The following is a 21,407-nucleotide window of genomic DNA, read 5'->3' on the forward strand; positions in this document are numbered from 1 at the left end:
CCACCATTGTCACTGTACAGCCTCTGGGGGGCGCCATGGACACTTATCCAAGTGTGAATGAAGGAGTTGACAATTTCAGATGACTTCTTTGTTTTAACAATGTTTCCAGCACTGAAACGTGTAAAGTGGTCGATAATGTGAAGATACCACACACCTGGCTCCAACTCGTGCAGATCCACTGCCACAGTCTCATTATATTCTGAAGCTAAGGGTAGCCCCACTGCAGGTTTTGGCTTCGTCTTTTTGAACTTTTGGCATATTTCACAGTCGGATACTATTTGTTGTAAAATAGTAAAGCATTCTTTGTCGTTGTTTCCTGAACTGTGAATGAGTCTCTGTAGCCTGTCTGCTGACGCATGACCAAACTGTTTGTGGAGCTTCAGAAGGACTTTGCGTTTCTCATCTGGAGGCATATTTTCTGTCACTGTTAGGACTATGTCAGCTTGACCTTTTTTAGAATCTTTGTCTCTGATATCAACACAGTAATGTCCAGAACTAGTAAATTCAAGAGGAATGGATTGCTTGAACATCACTGCGCTGTCCTTTTCCATGTCCAAAATGGTCCCTGCCTTCTTCAGGGATGTTTTACTCAGCAGAAGTGGAATGTCAACCTTGACAACTTCAGTTTCAATCTGGCATTTCGTCAGTCCTATTTTAGCTGGCAGTTTCACATTTTTTGTGGAATATACCAAATTCCCATCTCCAAATCGAAATGGTCTGCAACTGGGAGTTTCTGTTTGCATCAACTGGCTCAATTGATCTTGGGTGAGGTCTTCAATATAGCTTTCCAGCCATTTCTCCCCACACACAGTACGTGTACAAGCAGTGTCAATAATTGCTGATCCCAATGATTCAGTCATAAATATCTCTGCATCTGAGATGGCTGCCTTTGTAAGCAATGTAATGTTACATTCCTCTACATTTGCATCTTCAGTTACTCTTACTTGTTCAGTTTTTTTGTGGGGACAGTCTTTTGCCCAATGAAATGTACACTGGCAAATAGCACATCTGGATCTCTTACCGAACTTATCCAGTGGATTAGTCCCTGGTAATGGCTGCTTTAGTTGTCCACTTTGGAAAGTTGTGCTCCGTCTTGTCCTGCCTTGTGGTCTTTGTTCTGTGAAAAACGCTACATCCTGGTTCACTTGTATTCCGTTCAACGAGCCTGTCGATTTCCCTCCGAAAATCCTTTTTAGAGCAGACTTCATGGAGGAGAACGTCAACTCGGTGCAGGCCGTCAATGCTAGCTGTCTGCTTTTATCGTCGAGACAGGCCGTGTCTAACAGTTTAAACGCCAGTACAGCATCAGGAAGCGTCATACTATACTTTTTTATCCGGTTGTAACGCTGTTCGAAGTCAATTATGTAGTCCTCCATTGAAACTGAACTATTCTTCGTTATGCCATCAAAATATGAATAGGCTTCATACGCGCGATCTTTTTCCTCTTTAAGAAACACGTTGTCCAGCTTTGCAATCAACTTTGCCATACCGTCATCACTGTCCAAATCTTCCGCAGGTATTTCCATCGCTGTTTCACGGGCTCTCCCTTCAAGCCCCAAAGCGACAGCAAGGGCTTGCTTCTTTTTATCGAGATCGGTAACCCGCATCCAGATATTAACTTCATTCTTCCAACACTCGTAGGGCCTGGCTTCATCAAACTTCGGCGGAACTTTATAACTAGCTGCCATCTTTTAACCATCCTCTGCTACCATGTTACTTGAAATAAACACGACGTTTATAGTTCGTACTACTTTATTCAGTGCACGGCCAAGTTTCCCACAACATCCATCACCGTCACCCGCACGCAGATTCAACACTCTGCTCATGCGCCAACCTCCGGCACACCGTGCCGTATTCAACAGTGTAGAAGCACATTTACCGTAATGAACAGTGTAGAGGGGAGATAACATGTTAACAAGGACTTTACGGTTTTATAAAAGCTATTCATTTGTTGTAAAGTGTAATAATCATCTCAGAAAAAATAAATTCTAATGTCAGGCGCAGTTGAAGTAGTTAATGATTGTTTGCTTACATAGGCTTAGGGACAGTGTCATTATGCCAACATTATCTTCATAACTTCTTATGAAATAAAAAGTTTCTCCCTCTAGCATTTTAAATCGAGTATCGACCAAAATTAACGATTCACTATTCAAAATACATGTTTGAAGATTGATGTATACGTATTATCAAGATTTGTATATTTCGTTTTCGTGCAGGCACTGCAATCGCTTCTGAGAACTAGTGGTTATGTTATAGGTCATGACAGCTGTGTGTGTGAGCAGTGTAGTGGTGTAGTACCTCCAGACTGCGGGTGCTGATGTGGTAGGAGAATGTGAATGCGGTTAGGGTCATGATGGGGTTGGGAGTTTGAGTGGCTGGGCAGCAGGGTTCCATACTCTCAGTGATGGCCTTCACCACAGCCAGAGAAACACCCTGGACAGACACACTTGAGTTCTCCCCCGATCCTTCAGCCACCACTGTGTCCACCCTCACTGCAACAGCCCCTTTAATGCAATACATAAAAACAAACTCACATACCGGAATAAGCTAACATGCATTACAAAACATTTTAATATAAAATTTTTTTTGAAAAGAAACTTATTTTATTTAGAGGGTTATTTAACTTCCAACCTGCAACATTGGAGAGTGTGAATGTGTTTACATCCTCAAGACTGAGTTTAAACTTAAAGAGTGGTGGTGGGCAGGTTGAAGGCTTTTCAAGAGGGGAATGTAAAGAGATATTTTCTGCCTTGTCCAATTTAAGAACAGAGAACAGACGAGACAGACACAGAGTGCAGGTCTCGGACACTTCCAGCTGCAGGCCTTTCAGATTGGACTCCATACAAACACTCCCAGAAGGGTTGGAGTTCACAGTCCGTAGCTTATTATAGCTGCCCTGTGAACAAATTAAGAAGGGGATCACGCACAGCCAAAACAATTTCAGAAAACAGTCTATCCATGCATAATAAAAGACAACTTGCTAGATAAAAACATTGATTTCACCTGGAGTGTGAGGCAGTCTAGGATAAGCGCTTCCCCCCAGACATGTTTTCCAGCGGGGTGAGGAGCCTGCTGGATATGGGAGCCCTGGCCCACACGCCACCAGAAATGATCCAGGGACAGAGAGGCTTTCTCAGTCACAGTCAGACTCTTCATGCCATCGTCTTCTGAGTCCAACAAGTGCTGCAGTTCTGTGAGGCACACCACAGTAAGTCACGCATGACAACAGAGACACTTTTGAGTGTCCAATACATTTTTATTTTCAATCAAAATGTATATATAACCAGAGTTTAAACAAAAAAGGAAAGTGCTCCTATGCTTGTCTTTCAAACTCCCTCTGCACAGCGTGCACGCAATTGGATAGAGCTACAACCAACCAGAGCGACGAAGGTGAAGCAAAGTTCGCTCTAAAAGCTTAACTCCAAGTCTTCCAGAGTCGCGGTCAAAGCTGATTCGAAAGACCGAATCGCCAGTTTCTGTGTTTACTAGAAGCACGCAAGCGCAACTCAGCCGTCATTATGTTAAGCCCCGCTCATCGGCTCTATACACAATGTGATTGGCTTGACCAGAGTTTGGCGAATACAGCATATAAGGGTATTGAGAGTTGCTAGACGACACTCGTGGGCAGATTAGATTTGCTGCCGCTAGGGTTTGTCTAGATTTCTGGGCTAAAAATACAGAAATAAACGACTGAAAATGAATACAAATGGCTAAAAGCACATAAAATTACTAAAACTTAAAATGAAAATATAACAATAAAAGCTTATTCAAAATGATTACTATAATAGTATAATAATACTTAAATAACACTGTCTAAAGTACATTCGAGCCAATGTGGCAATTCAGATTTTTAGCTCAAATCTGATTTTTCATGACCTTTTGTGTCCCATATTAGACATTGATCTGATGCTCTTAAGCTTTTTTTTAAGCTTACCTTTAATGCCATTCCAGCTTCTATGGATATGTTCTCTTAAACTTTTAACTATCAGTAATATACTGTATTCATTATCATTTATCACAATAATGTATTAATTATAAAATTATTTAATTGTGTAATTATAAAATATTATTAAGCAAGATTATCTCTTAATAATAAGAATACTATTAATTATAGAATACAGTTAAAATTGTATTATAGAATTACAGAATATATATATAACTCACAACAACTTCTTGGATACAGCGAAGCTATATAATTTTTTTCAGAGTGAAAACACTCGTTTATGTTTTACATCTGACGGAACAAAACCTGCTGTTGTTAAGGAAGGCAATTCAAGCCAACTATCTACTCTGCTTAACAGCATTCAATAGTCACACTTCACTATTTACCAGCGTTGGCTGAGATGAAGCCCAAGGCAAAGGGTGGCGTATCTCCTAACTGCACGGACACGTTGACATTGGACACGGAGGAGCTTATCAACACGGGAGCATCCAGCTGAGGGAAACGCCTGGGAGACAAAAGGACACTTATGTGAGAACAATAAAAAAGACCTCCATCACAGCCAAATCTGTGACTCTCAGCAAGCAATACCTTTTTTTAAGAGCCGTTTTTTTGTGCGAGGGCTGGTCCCATGACAACATGTCCAGCCAATGAGAGAACTCTTGATGACGGTAGTGGATGATACAAGTGTTGATGGTGACCGTGCTGGAGATGTCAACAGATGTCACCTTAAGTGAGGAGTGAAGACAGAAACAATAATGAATGATGCATGCATCAAAAAAATACAAGTGCTTTGATTTGGTTAGAGAATTCATATTGAAAGCAACAAAACAACTTACCTGCAGTATTGTTCTGAGAGTGTTTAGACATATAATCCTCTGTCTACTTTGTGACAGCAGAAGGCCATCTGAAAAATACCCCGTCCCAACAACATTTATGGTTAAAGTTTTCAGATTCCTAACCTTAAGTATAATCAATAATAATAGTGATAAAGAGTGTGTTCTAGAGTCCTATACCCACCCTCCAGCAGAAGCTCTAGACGGCTCTGTGGGAAACTGAGCTCAGGGGTGAAACTCTTCAGAGGAAGCTGTTCATCATCGCGATCATAACCCACCTTCAAAGACTTCAAAGTCCAGTTCAAATGTCTGAGAATCAAACAGTTTGTTAGAGCACAAAACATCATTTAAAGGTTAATAACAATGACTCTAACAGCACAGCTCACCTCTTCTGACTGTGCATGGACAGTGTGATGTTAGTGTTTTCAAAATCCACATTGACCTTCTGTGGAATCAGTTTGTGAAGCCCCTCAATTGCTTCGGTTTGAATGTAAGAGTCCTCATCATCTTCAAGAGACAAACAGTAAAAAACTTTAACAGAGTTGAGTTTACAGCAGGGTTATTAGTTAAGTAAGGTGTTTTTACACGGTTTGCTGCGGTCCAAGTGTGATTGTTCCCGGTGCCCCCCTCAGCGATGGTCTGGATCCCATAAAAACCTGGCTCTTTTGCATTCCTCTTATGTCATCAAAAACATGCATAGTGCATGATAAAAAACCGAACGCAAGTGAATATAGTGTTTTTTTTTTATTATTTGGTGCTATTATGTGAAGCAAAGTGAAAGAGACTTGTGTTTAGTGTATGTATGTTGCATGAAGGCTCGCAAATGGACCCTTTTGAAGAGACGGCAGACTGCGAGCCATTAATTTGCCACTCTGCACTATGCGCGCTCACTCTTACGCGTATACAAGAAAAAAATTAACACATTACAGAGGTGTTTTGTCGCACTAATGATGTCTTGATGAGCTAAAACGAATGCGCAGGTTACTTTACACCTGAGTCTGAGTTGCTTTCATATCCTGCAAATCAGTTCATATCAAGCACCACAGTTCCAAGTGTAACCAAACTCAGACCACCTCCTACAGTTATTCTCTGTACTGTACCCTGTTTCACTCCTGGGAGAGCATGACAGCTTTCACATTACCAATCATTCAAGCGAACCGCACCCTGTTTCATACTAAACTGTCCGAGTGAAAGCACTCGAAAACCATAAAAAGACTTGAACTGAAATAAAATGTATAAAAACGTACACTATTTATAATTCAGCTACTTGCCAAGGCAACATTTCTCCTTTTTGTTTAGTTTAACATGTAATTTAAACTAAAAATTAAGAAAATAAAAATGACCAAAACTATTTTTTTAACAAAATAACTAAACCTTTAACAAAAAATGAAAAATATAAAAACTCAAAATATGAATCAATGATACTAAAATAACACAGATTTACAGTAGGGCTGTACATGAAATTATTATTTTTTTTAATCAAAATTGTGATTGCAGTTTAAAATGTGTGTATGTGTGAAAGTCACATACGTCTATAGAAATAAAAAAATAATATTTTTTTTATATTATTAATATTACTAAATAGAAATAAATAGATAAGAAATAACTATTGTAAGAATTCACTGTAAAAATATACATAATTACATTTTGTTAAAATGAACTGTGTAAATAGAATACTACTATAAATGGCTAATTTCATTTCACCATTTTCAAACGTTATGATTAAGGTTTTATTTTGGAAAACCACAGGGGGCCCGTAAATCTTCTCTTTTGTTGACAACAGCCGGTTCCATGAGAAATTATTCTCATTACAAGTTAAAAGATGGTTGGCGCATGTTGCATTCTCAAACACGCTTCATATGGAGCAGAATTTACTGTGAATCAAGCTGCTCTGAGACACTGAAAATACTGGAATATAAGATGCTTGGCATGTAAATAAACACAGTGCTGTACTTTACTCTGAAACTTTGATATTCACACTAAGCCATATCACGATTTTGGCTGAATAATGATTCATCATGCAGCCACAATTTAATGTGTATATCAAATTTAAAATCTGGTTTAGTCAAACCTGCAGTTTGACTGGTGCAGTGAGCTGGAGCAGATCCTGGAAGTTTGGGTAACTGGCTGAGGAACAGACCCTCGTGAAGTTCGGCCAGCAGAGTTCTGACACACAGTCCCAGACGGCCTGGCCTGAGATCAGGCAGACTCACGTCACCATTCAGGACCAGACTCAGGGACACCTCTGCCAGACAAGTGTCCTGCTAATGAGAGGACAGGCACTGTTATCGCCTTGTAACCGAATTATTTATGTTTTGTACACAATATGGTGAAGTAAAACCTTAATACAAGTACAGTATCTGTGGTGTACATACCAGTCTGCTGCTCTTCAGAACTTTACTGCTAAGTTGTCCAACTGAGAAATCCCAGGCCAACCTAAAAAAATATCAAGAATCTGTTATTTTAGTGGCCAATTCTTTAAATGCCTTGCTCAGGAGCAAAACGGTTCAAGTTTGTGGCTTGGCCCTTGTGGAACATTGAAAAGGGATGCACAATATACTGGTTGGTTATTAGACAATTTTGGATAAAAAGAACAATATATGCATTTATGGTAGGGCTGTCAAAATTAACATGTTAATAATGCGTTAACGCAAATTAATTTTAACGGCACTAAATTTATTAATGCGCGATTAACGCAGCATGCGTTTTCTGTTTGATCCGTGGCATAGCCCGTAGTTGGAGAAGTAAAGGATGCAGCAGCAAATATTAATAGGGAAAGAAATAGATTAATATTACTATTCTAAACCAAAAGTGCAGTTATAGCCTACAAGCTACCATATTTTCATATTTTACCATAAGATAATTATTGATTATCATCGAATAAGTATGGTTTCACTAATAATAAATTACATTTGCATAAAGCATCCATATTTCATACGCATGTGGATTAGAGTATTAAAAACTTAATTTAAACTTCATTTAAGATACATTTACAACTGATAAAAAATATGTGATTAAGTTGTGATTAATCTATTAAAATATTTAATAGATTAATCTATTGATCTTTTGCGATTAAAATATTTGAATCGATTGACAGCCCTAATTCATATTGGACATTTAATCGTACATTATTCTTCCCTTTTTAATACATTGAAATTACACTACTATTCAAAGGTTTGGGCTTTATAAGATTTTGTTGAAATAAATGAATAGTTTTATACAGCAAGGGCACAATAAATTGATCAAACACGACAGTTTAAGACATTGTTACAAAAAAAATTGTATTTTGAATAAATCCTGTTCTTTTGAACTTTCTCTTTAGGAAAGAATTCAGAAAACCGTGTATCACGGTTTCCATAAAATTATTAAACAGTGCAATTGCTTTAAACATTAATAATTATAAGAAATGCATTATAAAGTTACAGTAGGGTTGCATGAATTGGGGAAAATCGATTTGAGATTTTTTTGTGTGTGTTTTTTAAAGTTTGCTGTGCTTGTATGTAGGATTGAACAATTTTGTACTACATAACCCAAAAGCTGCTTTAAAAATTGATACTAATAAAATGTGTCTTGAGTAGCAAATCAGCATATAAAATGTTTTATCTGAATGATCATGTGGCACTGTGACTGAAGCCTGTAATATGCTGGAAATTCAGCTTTGCCATCACAGAAATTAATTACATTTTATCATATATTCTAATATAAAAATAAGTTATTTCAAATTGTAACAATGTTTCACAATATTACTGTTTTTTTATTGTATTTTAGATCAAATACATGCCTTGGTGTGCAAGAGACTTCAGTCCAAATCTTACCAAACCTTAAACTTTTGAATTATAGTGTTCTATTACCGACATCTAACACTCCCTTAATATTAATCTTAAAAATACACTTACAATTTAATAACATTTAAACAACCCATTTTTTATACTGTACATGATCATATTTGTGATGCCTAAATTTACTTTCATGTTTAACATGACTGATTTTAGCTTTTAGAGTTTCATTTTTAATTTATAAACACAAGACCTTTTTTTATTCATTTATATCAACCCCAACATAGAAATAGTTACCTGTTCATTGGTTTTAAATTTTAATACCAGTGCATCCCATCTAGATGCCAGCCCTGAGCTCTACCCATTACGCACACAGCTACTGGTCACACAACACCATGCAAAGCTCTTTTAAAAAAAAGAGCAGAAGTTCTCATTTTCAGAGGTTAATCACCTTTTACTCTGATGATCGAGCAGCAAAGTGATGGCAGAGGACGTCATGTGCCAGAGTGACTCAGGCAGGGCCAGATTCAACACCATCACATTTATGGAGTCGATGTGGAATGACAGCAGCTACAAAACAGAGACATTTGGAAACTTTAAATGAACTATATATATATATATATATATATATATAAGTTTATATATATTCTGAAGGTTTTAAAAGTACTTATATGAACACTTTTAAATGAAAATGAGTGATAAAAGGTTAGATATAATTTTGCACACACCAACTTAGTAAACGATTTTATATGTTAACAAGTATATATTTAAATCTTGTCTTGATAATGTTAAACAGCCTGCATTTCAACCTTTATTACAGTGCAATGTCTTGCTGCATTTAATTCCAGTACTATAAAAAAAAATTCTGCAAAATTATATGAAATTATCTTCTGTGGTAATCATCAGCATAATGGCTATGCATTAAGATTAACACTCCAAACCTCTAAAACAAAGCTCAAGTTCTAAATGTTGATCACCTGAGAGAAAAAATGCAGAGTAGAGGGACTGAGAGCAGGTTTTTTGGCACTCTCTTCATTACTTTTGGGAGGTCGGGGCCTAAACGGCTCCTGCAGGTCGAAGCGAAGCCGTGCATCACCCACACACAACGCCAAGAACCGCCTGAGAAATACAACATAATGAAATGCATCAACAGACAATATTCATTTTAACTACATCTCATAACTATACTTACGGCAAGTCCGGGTTAACTAATTTACAAGAAATCCATATCCTGTCAATTTCCTACAAAACACAAAAGAGAAAAAAGCTTTACAGCAATTTAAAATATAAAACATTAAAGCAGTTGCAGCTCTTAACGCTCTAAATCCTACAGTATCACGTTTAATGTGCACATTTCTAAGGAATGATTAAAACTTTCCTGATAACCTGTTGCACAATCTATTTACATGCCTTCTGTCACATGATTGATCGTTTATACTTCTTTCTTTTTTTAATACAGAAGCATACACACACATATATTATGTAAACACAAACTTTTATTTTGGATGCGATTAAATGACGTGACAGCACTAGTAATAATATAGTTATTAATATTTCAAGAGGAAAATTTAGTGGACTGCCAAACCTTTAGTTTACTTGATTATCTGTACATCATCACAATGATGATTGATTATCTCTCAATCATCATTGTATTGCATTGCACTGTATTATATGTTTTGATCATAAAACTAAGCGCTTAAATATAATCTTGTTTAGACATATTATTGGGTGATATACTTGCAAACTGATATGTATATGCATTCTATGCAAGTGGTCTGTTATGCTGTTATATGCTGTTATTTTATTGATTTACATTACAATCTATCCAAATTTCATCTTACTTTTTAGCCATATCAGCAACTGCACCAAATTGCATATTTTAGCTCTCATTCCTCCTTAAGTAAGAACTCCATTTCATTTTCCCTTTTTATATCATAAAATAAGAGCCATAAAAGCCTGATGTATGAAACATGATACTCATATTTCATGTCAAGCTTTACAGGGTTAAGAGGATAGGGCTGTAATTAGGAGCAATGCAATGTTTTATTGAAGCAGAAACTAAACCCACCAGAGTGTGTTGAGGCTGAAACTGAACACTGATTCCTCGCACCGAGAACAGACCCACGGACTTGATCTTGAGCTCTGCATTCAGGGCATTGTGGAAAAAACGGACAGCCAAACTGCAGGCAAACCATCTAATAAAACATAAAGAGGAGAAATTTAATAGGTTTTAATGTAGTCTTTGCAACAAAAAAAAAATTATTCTGCAAGTTGACATATTCATTCTTGCATGCTGGTTTCTTACCTAAAGAGTGAAATGAATACAACTGCCAGGATAAGAAACACCGAGATGGCAATCAGAAGGGCGTGCATTGTGCTGCAGACCTTTCTTCACATTTAGCTTACAATCATGGTATGCTGACTCCAGACCACCTGTCAAACAGTCACTGATGTTAATTCATCTACAATTATCTCCAAGACATGCTAGTTAATACGTTAACAGGGAGAAAGGGGGGTTAAAGTTTAAGGATTTTGAGAAACCAAATAAATGCATTTACCAATATGAACTAATCTTAATATTCTGATACATTCAGTCTCTTCTGAAATGCATCCACAATATCACAAATTACAAACATATAACTGAATACTGGCACAGAACCAGAATGTGTTGCATTAAATCATCATTTCACACAGCCAAACTGAGACAGACCGAGAGCATTATGCAATAAACAATATAACATTAATATTATATTGTTTTATTCTCAACACAACCTAATATTTTGATCGCCAGTCTCAGGGTTGTGCCACTCTGGCACTGCAAACTGCTTTAGGGCGGATCTTGCAATGCAAGCATTAGCCAGTTAGCAGGAAAAATAACCCAACCAAGAATTATTTAACTTCGTAGTTAAGGTGTTCACTGTAATTAGCAACGCTTAAGTCGGGTTACCCACCTGAAATGGTTTGTAATGCAGACCTATCTTTTCGTGTACACCGCCCCTCCGTCTCATGCTAGGCTAACTTAGCTAGCAACAGGATCATGATGACAGCACTCTGTCAACAAACTGACATGCTAATCATGTTTACACCCCTATTAAAACACACAACATTAAAAATACATACATTTTAAGGCTGACAAATCATGTTTCATTTTGATTTAGATTTGAAGTACTTGTCTTTCCACTTGTAATACTTGTTTCAAGTGTGAAGGCAGGAATATTAACTTTTGCAGTTTTTTCATAATAAAAGCCCATGAGGCGCACAGAAAATACTAATATAACGTTTTATTTATTGGTTTCTTTTTTATATTTTTTTTCATAAAGAGCCACACACGTTTAATACGTATTACCATTTATAGGACGCAATCATTGTCTTATTTCCACTTTTTTAAATGATAGTGTGCATGTCAGTTTTATAAGTTGGACAGTCAGCTGACGGTCATCTTTATCTCAGAGGGTGTCATCTGACCAGGTCAGTTACACCATCGGCTCTCAACAGGTGTGTTTGACTTGCCCATATTAGTATTCTTCCGCTGTAACAAAATAGTATCAATGACAGCATTTATTTATCATTGTTTTGTCTGATTTTGGATGTTAAAGGGATAGTTCACCCAAAAAATGAAATTGTGTCATCATTTACCCACCCTCAAGTTGTTCCAAATCTATATAATGTCTTTGTTCTGCTGTACACAAAGGAGGATATTTGGAAGAATGTTTGTAACCAAGCAGATCTTGTCACCCATCGACTACCATTGTTTCCCCTTCTGTGTTAGTAAATAAGGGGCGAGATCGGCTTGGTTACAAACATTCTTCCAAACATATTCATTTGTGTACAGCAGAACAAAAAAAGTTATATAGATTTGGAACATTTGAGGGTGAATGATGACAATTTTCAAAGACACAAAACTCAAAGGCTTCGAAAACATAAACCATAGTTTTTCCATTTTCATATTGACAAAATGTGTCAGATTTGTAATACATTTAACTTCTTGTGATAACATCCTTCAAGTCGAACACACCTAACTTTTTTGACTCGAAGGCCCTCCAGTTTGGCTACAATGCTTTCTCTGGTACTTGGTCTGTAATTATTACAACATTGCTTGTTTTTTTGTTTTTTTTTAATTAACAGATCTTGGAAGTGTTAATATTTTACATTAATTAAACATGTTTCAAATAATTTACATCATATACTGTAGAAGAAGCATTACAATACTGATCTCTGCTGGCCATTGGAATGAAACAGAAAAGCTTTGTGTCTTTCTTTCTCTGCACTATGGAATGCACCATGAATGCTTATATGCATTTTTAATTGTAAACTAATAATTGTGATTAATTTTGTACGGCACCAAAGGAACTGTTTATTTTTAAATCCACTGAATATTTCTAACATTACACTTACTGATTATCCTCTTTATTTTATCAAATATATATTTTATATATATATATATATATATATATATATATATATATATATATATATATATATATATATATATGTATACATATATATATATATATATATATATATACATACACGCTTAAGAGAATAACTACATAATCATATGAATTTACTTAACATATACTTATTTTTCATCATGTCCAATTGCAGTTTTGGGGATTGTAAGGTGTTCTTAATAGAATTGGCATTATTTTCATAAAAGAAACCCGAATGATCATTAGTAAACCATTGAAACGTAGAACAACAATAATCTGGTTGACTGCACTGCCTGGATCTTTTCACGCAGACCGTCTTTATGCTGAAGCCTTCTGCTTGTTGTGTTTGGCAAACCACTCATCACTCTTATCTGCAACCATGGCCTGTGAAAGAAACCAAACAGAAAACACATGAATGCGGCTTGTAAGTGCATCACAGGATTTGTTTTGTACTCTGTAACGTGGAGAGACTTGCGTGGATTACCTCATCCAGTAACTCATTCCCCTTGGGGTCCATGGCAGAAAGCTGCCTGAATGCCTCATCACCCACAAAGCAGATCTCATGGCCATCCTACATTATGGGGAGATCTGAGTCAGGCAAGTGTACATTTGACAAACGCTCAACATTCAGTCTCAATAACATTGCACAATAAATTCTCACAGGATCTGCAAGAATGACGACTTCCACTGTGGCTTTTCCCGGTGTGTCCAGACTCACAAGAGGGGTGAGGATTTTGTGATTTTCTTTTTTTATTAGGGCCTCAATGTCTGGTAACTGCAAAACAATTATTATTATTATTGTTTTTTCCACCAAGTAAAATCAGATGAGGATGTTGGTTCTGAGTGAATTATCTGACCTGATCCCGAGGGCAAGCAAACGCAATCCTTCCAAAAGCAGTACCATGTTCCACAGCGCCTCCAATGTCCTGCAACTCCAGCTTACACTACAAAAGCACAAGACTTGATAGCATGACACATACAGTACCGTTCAGAAGTTTGCAGTCAGTAAGACTTTTACATGTTTTTGAAATGCACACCAGGGCTGCATTTGTATAGTCAAATATGCAGTAAAAATAGAAATAATGTGAAATATGAATACAATTTACAAAAAGAACTGCATTTTCAGCATCATTACTCCAGTCTCTAGTGTCATGATCCTTCAGAAATTATACTAATATGCTGATTTGAAGTAAAAAACTTTTCTTATTATTGTCAACATTGAACATTTTTTCAGGATTCTTTGATGAATATAAAAGTTCAAAAGAAGAATATTTGTTTGAAAATTTAAAAAAACTGTAACTGTAAAAGTCTTTACTGTCACATTTTGATCATTGCTGAATGTAAGTACTGATTTCCTTCATCAATTTGCTTTTGAACTGTAGTGTGTATCAGGGCTATAACCACCATAGACACTGAAATAATCCTTTAACAATTTAATTCCTTTAAATAAACCAATAAGACCAAACACCCCCACCCTCCCCACTTAAAAAATAAAATAAAAATGATTTGGTCCCTCAATGTTGGTTACGGCCTTGGTGTGTATGCATTTGTATTTTGTATAAATCAATTTCCTGCCATAAGGGCCTGATGGAAGCTTTATAAAAAGAGGATAACCAAAATCAAACTCATTCATGAGGTCTTGTGGCATGTCCTCATAATTTAATTATTGCCAAAAATATAATAAATGGATTATTTTCAGCCAAACCTGATTATCTGAGAATCCCATTAAGGCAGTCTTTTTGTCCTCGTTTTTCTCAATAACTTTCATTCCCAGCAGGGCAGACCAATAATGAATAGAACGCTGCAGATCAGACACTGCCAAGGAGACTTTCTGGACAGGATCTATTACCAAGAAAAAATACAATCAGTTAGGAGTCAATATATAATGGCATATTAAACTACTACAGTTACCTCATATATTTGCTTCCACATTTCATAAAGCAAGTTTTCACATCTCTATCATAATAACACAAGCTTCATGCAAATACCCACCAAAGTTTGGCTGTTCCTTGTCTATAAGGAAGAAGCGGTATCCTCCCGGAGCTTCAGTCATGTAGAGAGAATCTCCAACTTGTGTGAGAGGCCAGTTTAACCTCTTAGCATTACTCACAGCTTGACTAGACTGGAGAGTGAGACCCTAATATTGAAGAGCATAGATAAAGGAAAGATCCAGATCCCATTTAACATTTTATATTATTAATTTATTTATAATTTTTCCTCAGAGGTCTCAGATGTATCATTCTGTATTTGTGGTTCAATGTATAAATTCTTAAGGAATTTACCAGGAAGTCATTGCCAAGGCGATATTCACCCACTCCATAATTATAGGTCAACTCTGCCACAAAGTGTTCATCTTCTGGTCCAAATCCCACCATGGTTTTACTCCATTTCCCATCATATGGACTGAAAACAAAAAAGCAGATCTATGTTTAGAACGTGCCCTTGATACAGGTAGTTATTTAGCTAGTCAGATACAAAAAAAACTATTAAAATATGACTAACCCATTGCAGGTTGCTTTGCAGCCCTCCTCAAATTCCTCATGACGCAAAATCTGTAGATTAGAGTCATTTATTGTTAATAAATCAGGGTTTGAGACTGAAGATATATATATGCGACGTGTCAAAACGCCATTTGACAATAACATCATTAACTGTCTTATCAACATTATTAGGAGACAAAGTTCTCATTGGTTTTAGAAAACAGAACTGGAAAATTAGTGTCAATCGTCAATAGACAGCTCTTCTACCTTCATTCCCAAGACATCCCTGTAAAAAGTGGCCGTTCTGGTCCTGTCTCCTACTTTAAAAACAAAATGCAGTGCTCTTCTAAGTGCCATCTCTGTTGAGTCTCCCACTGTAAACGCGACGATCAAACACTGTGTATCGATACACAAACCTTTCGATCGATTGTTCGGCTATCGACAGGCCACAGACTAAACCAAATGAATTTGTTTCTACGTGCATTTGTAATGTCATTATATAGCCTATAAGGGCACATTACGTCATTATTTTATATTGTTTAACGTAAGAAGTACGACATCTTCAATTTAATATTGATTTATTGGTCAATTCTTATATCATTGTTTGGTACAGTCCATTCTAGTTGAGTGAGAAAACTGAATCAATGACGCGAATCGGTTCTTTTGAACAGTTCTGTCAAAAGAATCGGTTCAAATCTGTTGCGGTTTATCCTCCCTCTCTCTCTCTCTCTCTCTCTCTCTCTCTCTCTCTCTCTCTCTCTCTCTCTCTCTCTCTCTCTCTCTCTCTCTCTCATTTTATTTTCACCTGTTTTGTAAGTGTCTTGTTAAAACTGTCATAAAACCTATTTCCAGTATAATTTATTTGATTTCTGCTATTTGTTCATTCAGTAGGCCTGCTGCCTACACTACAACCCTCAATTTCAAATCCACCGATTCATTCTGTCGCTTATACAATTTTCAAATATTATATTACATGTTATTAAAAGAATTATAATTTTCATTTATTCGTTTATTATTATTATTATTATTATTATTATTATGCATTAATATTTTATTAATTTAAATAAATTACATCAGTGTCTAATTTGTTTTATTATGCTTAATGTTTTGTTATTCGCTCAAGAATCGAACATCGTAGTTCATTCTCAGTGACGCAGGTGGAGGTCAACAAATATGGCAGCGCTCATGTATAACGTGAGTCGTGTATTTGTTATTTTCGGGGAACATAGTTTTTTATTTAGAGGACATAACCAGATATTAGTGAATTCGAGGCGATATGTGCGAGCCCTCCGGAGGAGACCCGTGGCGATTTTGTATCCTGATGGTGAACGAGAGACATGTATTAAATCAAACGAATCAGCTAATAAAATTAATCAAAAGCTGTTCAAACAAAAAGGCAAAAACCTCGCAGAGAGTGATACGAAATACTACAAAGAGAAAGTCTCTGAGAGAGCTGGCAACAAGAAGCGGAGTGGTCATGTGTCTGAATGTGCAGAAGAGTCTCCACACGTGGACAGACTTGGTGGACTGCGCTACGAAAAGGCCCCTGCTGGAGATAACAGACTCGCGTGAGTAGATATTATTGGATTCCACCAATTCATCTGCATACTGGCAAAATATATCACGTGAGTTCTGTAGAGCAAGATGTCTGGTTAGTTTACAGTTCACTTCATTTTTTGGTTCACATTTGCTGGGTGAGGAGCACCAGATATATGTGGGTCTATGTTAAAGGGATAGTTCACCCAAAAATGGAGCCTATCAACTGTTTTACCGACATTCTTCAAAATATCATCTTTTGTGTTCAGTAGAGGAAAGAAGCTCGTACAGGTTTGGAACAACTTGAGAGTAAGTAATGACATATTTGTCATGTTTGGGTGAACTATTCCTTTAAATATGCATTGGGGAAGAGCATTGTTTTACACACAAATACAGGATACATCTTTTCAGAGAGGATGCATAAATAAGTGTTGTTGTTTTTTTAAAAACCGTTTTTTACCCAGAGGTTTTGACGTTATGAATGATCTATTGTCCATGTTCTTGTTTGTTGTGTCAACAAGCATTCAGCATCACACTATTTACAGCCAGTGTTGTAGTGACAAATTGCATGTTATGCTAAATGCTGTTTCAACTGCGTTATAATGACCATTTATGTCTGTATTAGGTAGCTTATGGCTTAGTTTAACTTTATACACACATTTGCACTTACGCTACATATATTCTCAATCATCTTTAATGTAATTATGTGTAAGTGTTTAATGTCAAAATATTTCAGTTATAAATAAAACAAATGAATGATGTTCAATTGTTCACTTAAGTTATTATTATAATTATTATTATTATGAATAAATAAACAGTTAATCAAGTGTAAGAAATTACGTTCAATTGGTTTTATGCAGCACCAATGTGCTTTCGTACTCATTAGATAGTAAGCTATGCGTGTTTTAAATTAATATAATTCGTATACTTTGATAATCATTAACTGACAGTTTGGGGAGAACCGATTTCAAAAGGACCCGATTTGTTTTGCCACCAGATTTTCTTTTCTCCACACGGGTAAATTACTAAAATATATACATTAGTATAGGTATTAAGTAAACACATGAATTGGAAAATGGTGTTTGCACTACTTTTTTTTAATTCAAGGAAACTTCGTCATAAAACAATCATGTTGTTGTACCTTCAGGAAGGTGTCCAGTGTGGCCTGCTCCAGAACGTTTCGGGAAAAGGAAGGCAAGGTGCTGCTGGAGGGCAGGCGTCTGATCTGCGACGCTCTGTCTGCTGGAGCGTCCCCTCAGATGCTTTTCTTCAGTGCGGTGGAGCGACTGCAGGAGCTTCCTCTAGATAAACTACAGCAGGCCAAGCTCATCAAGGTCAAATATGAAGACATGAAGACCTGGTCTGACCTGGTCACTCCTCAGGGTGTCATAGGTCCGTTGCCGAATCTCTTATAAACCCAGTTAACCTTTAAATGTTTATTGCACACCTCAAATCACACATTTCATTCTGTCAAATCACAGCTATATTCTCAAAACCTGATGCCTCCCACCTGGCATTTCCAAAAGACTCACGTCACCAGTCTGTGCCTTTGTTCCTGTTATGTGACAATATACGTGACGCTGGAAACCTAGGAACGATTTTACGTTGCGCGGCAGCTGCTGGTTGTGACCGTGTTCTTCTGACCAAAGGTATGTAATATGCTTAAATGGAAATGGATTTTTGTTGAAAAGGAACATGTAACACTTAACGCTTGTGACACATTAAAAACTACAGCCTGTTTTTGCAACCCAGGTCAGTTTTGACCCAGTTGAATGTACATTTTTACTCTACTTTATATAAATAAGTAGAAGTTCTTTTGCGATTTTAAATAACTATATAGTGCGCCTGAACTATAGCAAAACTAGCGTCTGTCAATAATTTTTTTTAGCAGTATTAATGAAGATATAATTTTCAGAAATGTATAAGAACGTAAATTATGAGTGATTAATTAATTATCCATTTAAACCATACACCATTTATTGAGCTTATAACTCATGACTGCTCAAAAACAATCCAAATGTATGAACACTACATATTTTCTAACAAACAACTTAAATATACTATTTAATGATTTCAAACAAAATATATTCATTTAACTTGAACAAACTTTAATGATAATTTACTTTTTCAAATTTGGCTTTTGAACTTTTGCTGTGTAAGAGTATGGGCTGAAGTTTATTAATGTCACTTACATTAGTTACAAACCAAATTCAGTCCTAAAAATGTGTGTGAGGTATGGGAAAGAAGCTAAATGTATTTGAGGGACCAATCTAACTCATAGATGCACAACAAGGCCCCAAAACGGCATTATATAATGTGTAAAGTAATGCTCGATATCCGGGTTAAAATGGACCCGAAACATTACAAAAAATTATATTAAAATTAAATCTCTTCACATTTTCAAAGTCATAATTATTTTAGAAATCTGAATGAAATGACCTGAATGTGTTAAACACTAAGCACTGGCTGTTTTTTTTCCAGGTTGTGTGGATGCCTGGGAGCCCAAGGTTCTCCGTGCTGCAATGGGAGCTCATTTCCGCCTTCCGGTTTTTCCTAATTTGGACTGGGATGACATTTCTAAGCACTTACCAAAGGACACAACTGTCCATGTAGCGGATAACTGTAGCATTTATACAAAAGAGCCTGCATCTGCTCCACTTTCAGGACAAAAACAAAATGTTACTTCAGATGAATATGTTGAAAGTGACTCTGATGAAGAGTCCGATGATGAACTTTCACTGCCATGTGTGAAGCCTCAGGTGTACCACGAGAGTTGGGCTCAGAGGAGCACGGCCCTGGTGATTGGCGGAGAGACACGGGAACTGAGTTTGGAGGCTCTTCGATTGGCTGAGGAAACCGAGGGTAGAAGGCTCTTTGTGCCCGTGGCTCAAGGAGCGGAGAGCTTGAACTCTGCGATGGCTGCTAGTATACTGCTGTTTGAAGGCAGACGGCAGCTTTTGAAGTCGCTTGACAAAACACGCAGAAGAACAAGATCTAAAATGTTCTAATAACGGATTTTCTTGTAATGCATAAAGAAAATATATTTCACCAATAATGTCCAGTTCTATTAAAGTCAATTCGACAGAGGTCGACAGACAGGTTTTGTCCTATCAGTGTTACCCCTGTCAGCACGCTACCGTCTTTTGCAGCTTATTTTCGCTGATTGAACGTGTTAAATGAGATTTAGAATGTCTCCGTTTTGAAAGTAAAATCATTGTGATGACTATATATTGCACATGACACTGCACTACAAGTTTGTCAATATCACCAATAAACATTTCAAACAGTAGCAGGATAATATGCTACATTGTCACATGACCTCATTGCATTCCATGTTAACTTAAAGGTTATTTTGAAGAGAATTCCAATTTTGTGTAAAAATATTCGATATTAGAATTCTAGATATTAGAATAATTTTAGATATTAGACAATAATAATTGATATTACAATTCTATACAGTTTTATCTAAATTATAAACAAAACTTAAATATGTATTTTAATACTAAATGTAGGCATTACAGCATAAGGTACAACAATATGTTCATTTTACAAAATGTAAGATTATATTTTATTACATTATTAGTTAAATGTGTGTTAGATGATGGCAAAAGTAATGTATACATTCCAATGATGTACTAAAAGCGGAAAAGGTTTACCTTTGCGTTTTTTTCGTGTACAGCTGACAACGTTGCAAAAACGATCCGCTTTCACACAGATCCGCAAAAACAATTCAAACGCTGTATTGTGCTGCCATGCCTGTGGTTGGCGATGTAACTGAGAAACACTGTGTCTATACACCAAACACATAATATGCATGACGTCACCATTTTCACAATTTTTGTAGTTTACTTGTTGACTATAACGGTATCGTTTTTTCCCCGAAAATGCGCAATTTGAAATTTGTTTTCAAGTTTGCATTTTTAGGCCCCCAAAAGGCTGTTGATGTGTAAATGAACGGCCAAAACGCAAAGTTTTCTGTTTTGAACAGAAAAGTTTTGTATCATTTGAAAGGCCTTTAAAGAACTACTCTATGAACCATTAACACATGGTTACCAAGATCATTCTCTGGGATGCGTTTTCATGAAAATCTAAACAACAGATTAGCTTATAACGCTTGTGTATGTGGCATAGAATAAGTCAAATTAAATCGCTAGTTTATACCACTAACAAGGCTCAAAATAGCCTCACACTAACACGGTAGCATAATGAGGGTCCCTACATGCAAATCGAAGCATTGAGAACTTTGTAAGTGTACAAACAGTTTAATAAGATACTTTATAAAGCCAGTACATTCCGAGTTTATGGACAGGCGCCATCTTGGAAAACAGTCTCTACCAGTCATGTGTTCTGTAAGTAAGGGACTCACGGGCCGCTTTGCTGAACAACTGAACTTCCATGAGCCGCTGAAA

The 21,407-nt window shown here is 36.5% G+C and overlaps 3 protein-coding genes across 7 annotated transcripts in view; 1 reads left to right on the forward strand and 2 right to left on the reverse strand.

The window, feature by feature from the left end:
* The window catches only part of LOC137084702 (bridge-like lipid transfer protein family member 2), a 33,618-nt gene extending 21,831 nt beyond the window's left edge, over positions 1-11,787 (reverse strand). The window contains exons 1-17 of one of the 5 annotated variants that reach the window (XM_067451092.1): positions 11,673-11,773; positions 11,504-11,603; positions 10,858-10,985; positions 10,621-10,747; positions 9,745-9,794; positions 9,530-9,671; positions 9,004-9,122; positions 7,152-7,212; positions 6,848-7,040; positions 5,163-5,283; positions 4,961-5,085; positions 4,780-4,847; positions 4,532-4,668; positions 4,330-4,448; positions 3,004-3,191; positions 2,632-2,896; positions 2,299-2,504 (exon numbers count right to left, since the gene is read on the reverse strand). In XM_067451092.1, the coding sequence (XP_067307193.1) occupies positions 2,299-2,504; positions 2,632-2,896; positions 3,004-3,191; positions 4,330-4,448; positions 4,532-4,668; positions 4,780-4,847; positions 4,961-5,085; positions 5,163-5,283; positions 6,848-7,040; positions 7,152-7,212; positions 9,004-9,122; positions 9,530-9,671; positions 9,745-9,794; positions 10,621-10,747; positions 10,858-10,925 (1,989 nt within the window). In that variant the 5' untranslated portion in view covers positions 10,926-10,985; positions 11,504-11,603; positions 11,673-11,773. Of the gene's footprint in view, positions 1-2,298; positions 2,505-2,631; positions 2,897-3,003; positions 3,192-4,329; positions 4,449-4,531; positions 4,669-4,779; positions 4,848-4,960; positions 5,086-5,162; positions 5,284-6,847; positions 7,041-7,151; positions 7,213-9,003; positions 9,123-9,529; positions 9,672-9,744; positions 9,795-10,620; positions 10,748-10,857; positions 10,986-11,503 lie in introns of all 5 variants that reach the window. The other 4 variants (XR_010906782.1, XM_067451093.1, XM_067451094.1 and 1 more) reach the window with 4 other exon arrangements.
* Positions 11,788-13,066: 1,279 nt separating this feature from the next.
* On the reverse strand, positions 13,067-15,919 carry glod4 (glyoxalase domain containing 4). Its single transcript, XM_067451830.1, has 9 exons — positions 15,730-15,919; positions 15,485-15,534; positions 15,265-15,385; positions 14,975-15,119; positions 14,688-14,824; positions 13,840-13,926; positions 13,644-13,757; positions 13,467-13,553; positions 13,067-13,366 (listed from the first exon to the last, which is right to left on the reverse strand). The coding sequence occupies exons 1-9, from the start codon at positions 15,817-15,819 to the stop codon at positions 13,301-13,303; spliced, it is 897 nt and encodes a 298-aa protein (XP_067307931.1). The 5' UTR covers positions 15,820-15,919; the 3' UTR covers positions 13,067-13,300.
* A 668-nt stretch (positions 15,920-16,587) lies between these two features.
* On the forward strand, positions 16,588-20,072 carry mrm3a (mitochondrial rRNA methyltransferase 3a). The gene is made up of 4 exons (XM_067451831.1): positions 16,588-17,030; positions 18,146-18,390; positions 18,480-18,647; positions 19,480-20,072. The coding sequence occupies exons 1-4, from the start codon at positions 16,636-16,638 to the stop codon at positions 20,004-20,006; spliced, it is 1,335 nt and encodes a 444-aa protein (XP_067307932.1). The 5' UTR covers positions 16,588-16,635; the 3' UTR covers positions 20,007-20,072.
* The last annotated feature ends 1,335 nt before the right edge of the window (positions 20,073-21,407 follow it).

This window comes from Pseudorasbora parva, chromosome 8 (genome assembly GCF_024679245.1).
Source record: "Pseudorasbora parva isolate DD20220531a chromosome 8, ASM2467924v1, whole genome shotgun sequence".
Taxonomy (NCBI): Eukaryota; Metazoa; Chordata; class Actinopteri; order Cypriniformes; family Gobionidae; genus Pseudorasbora; species Pseudorasbora parva.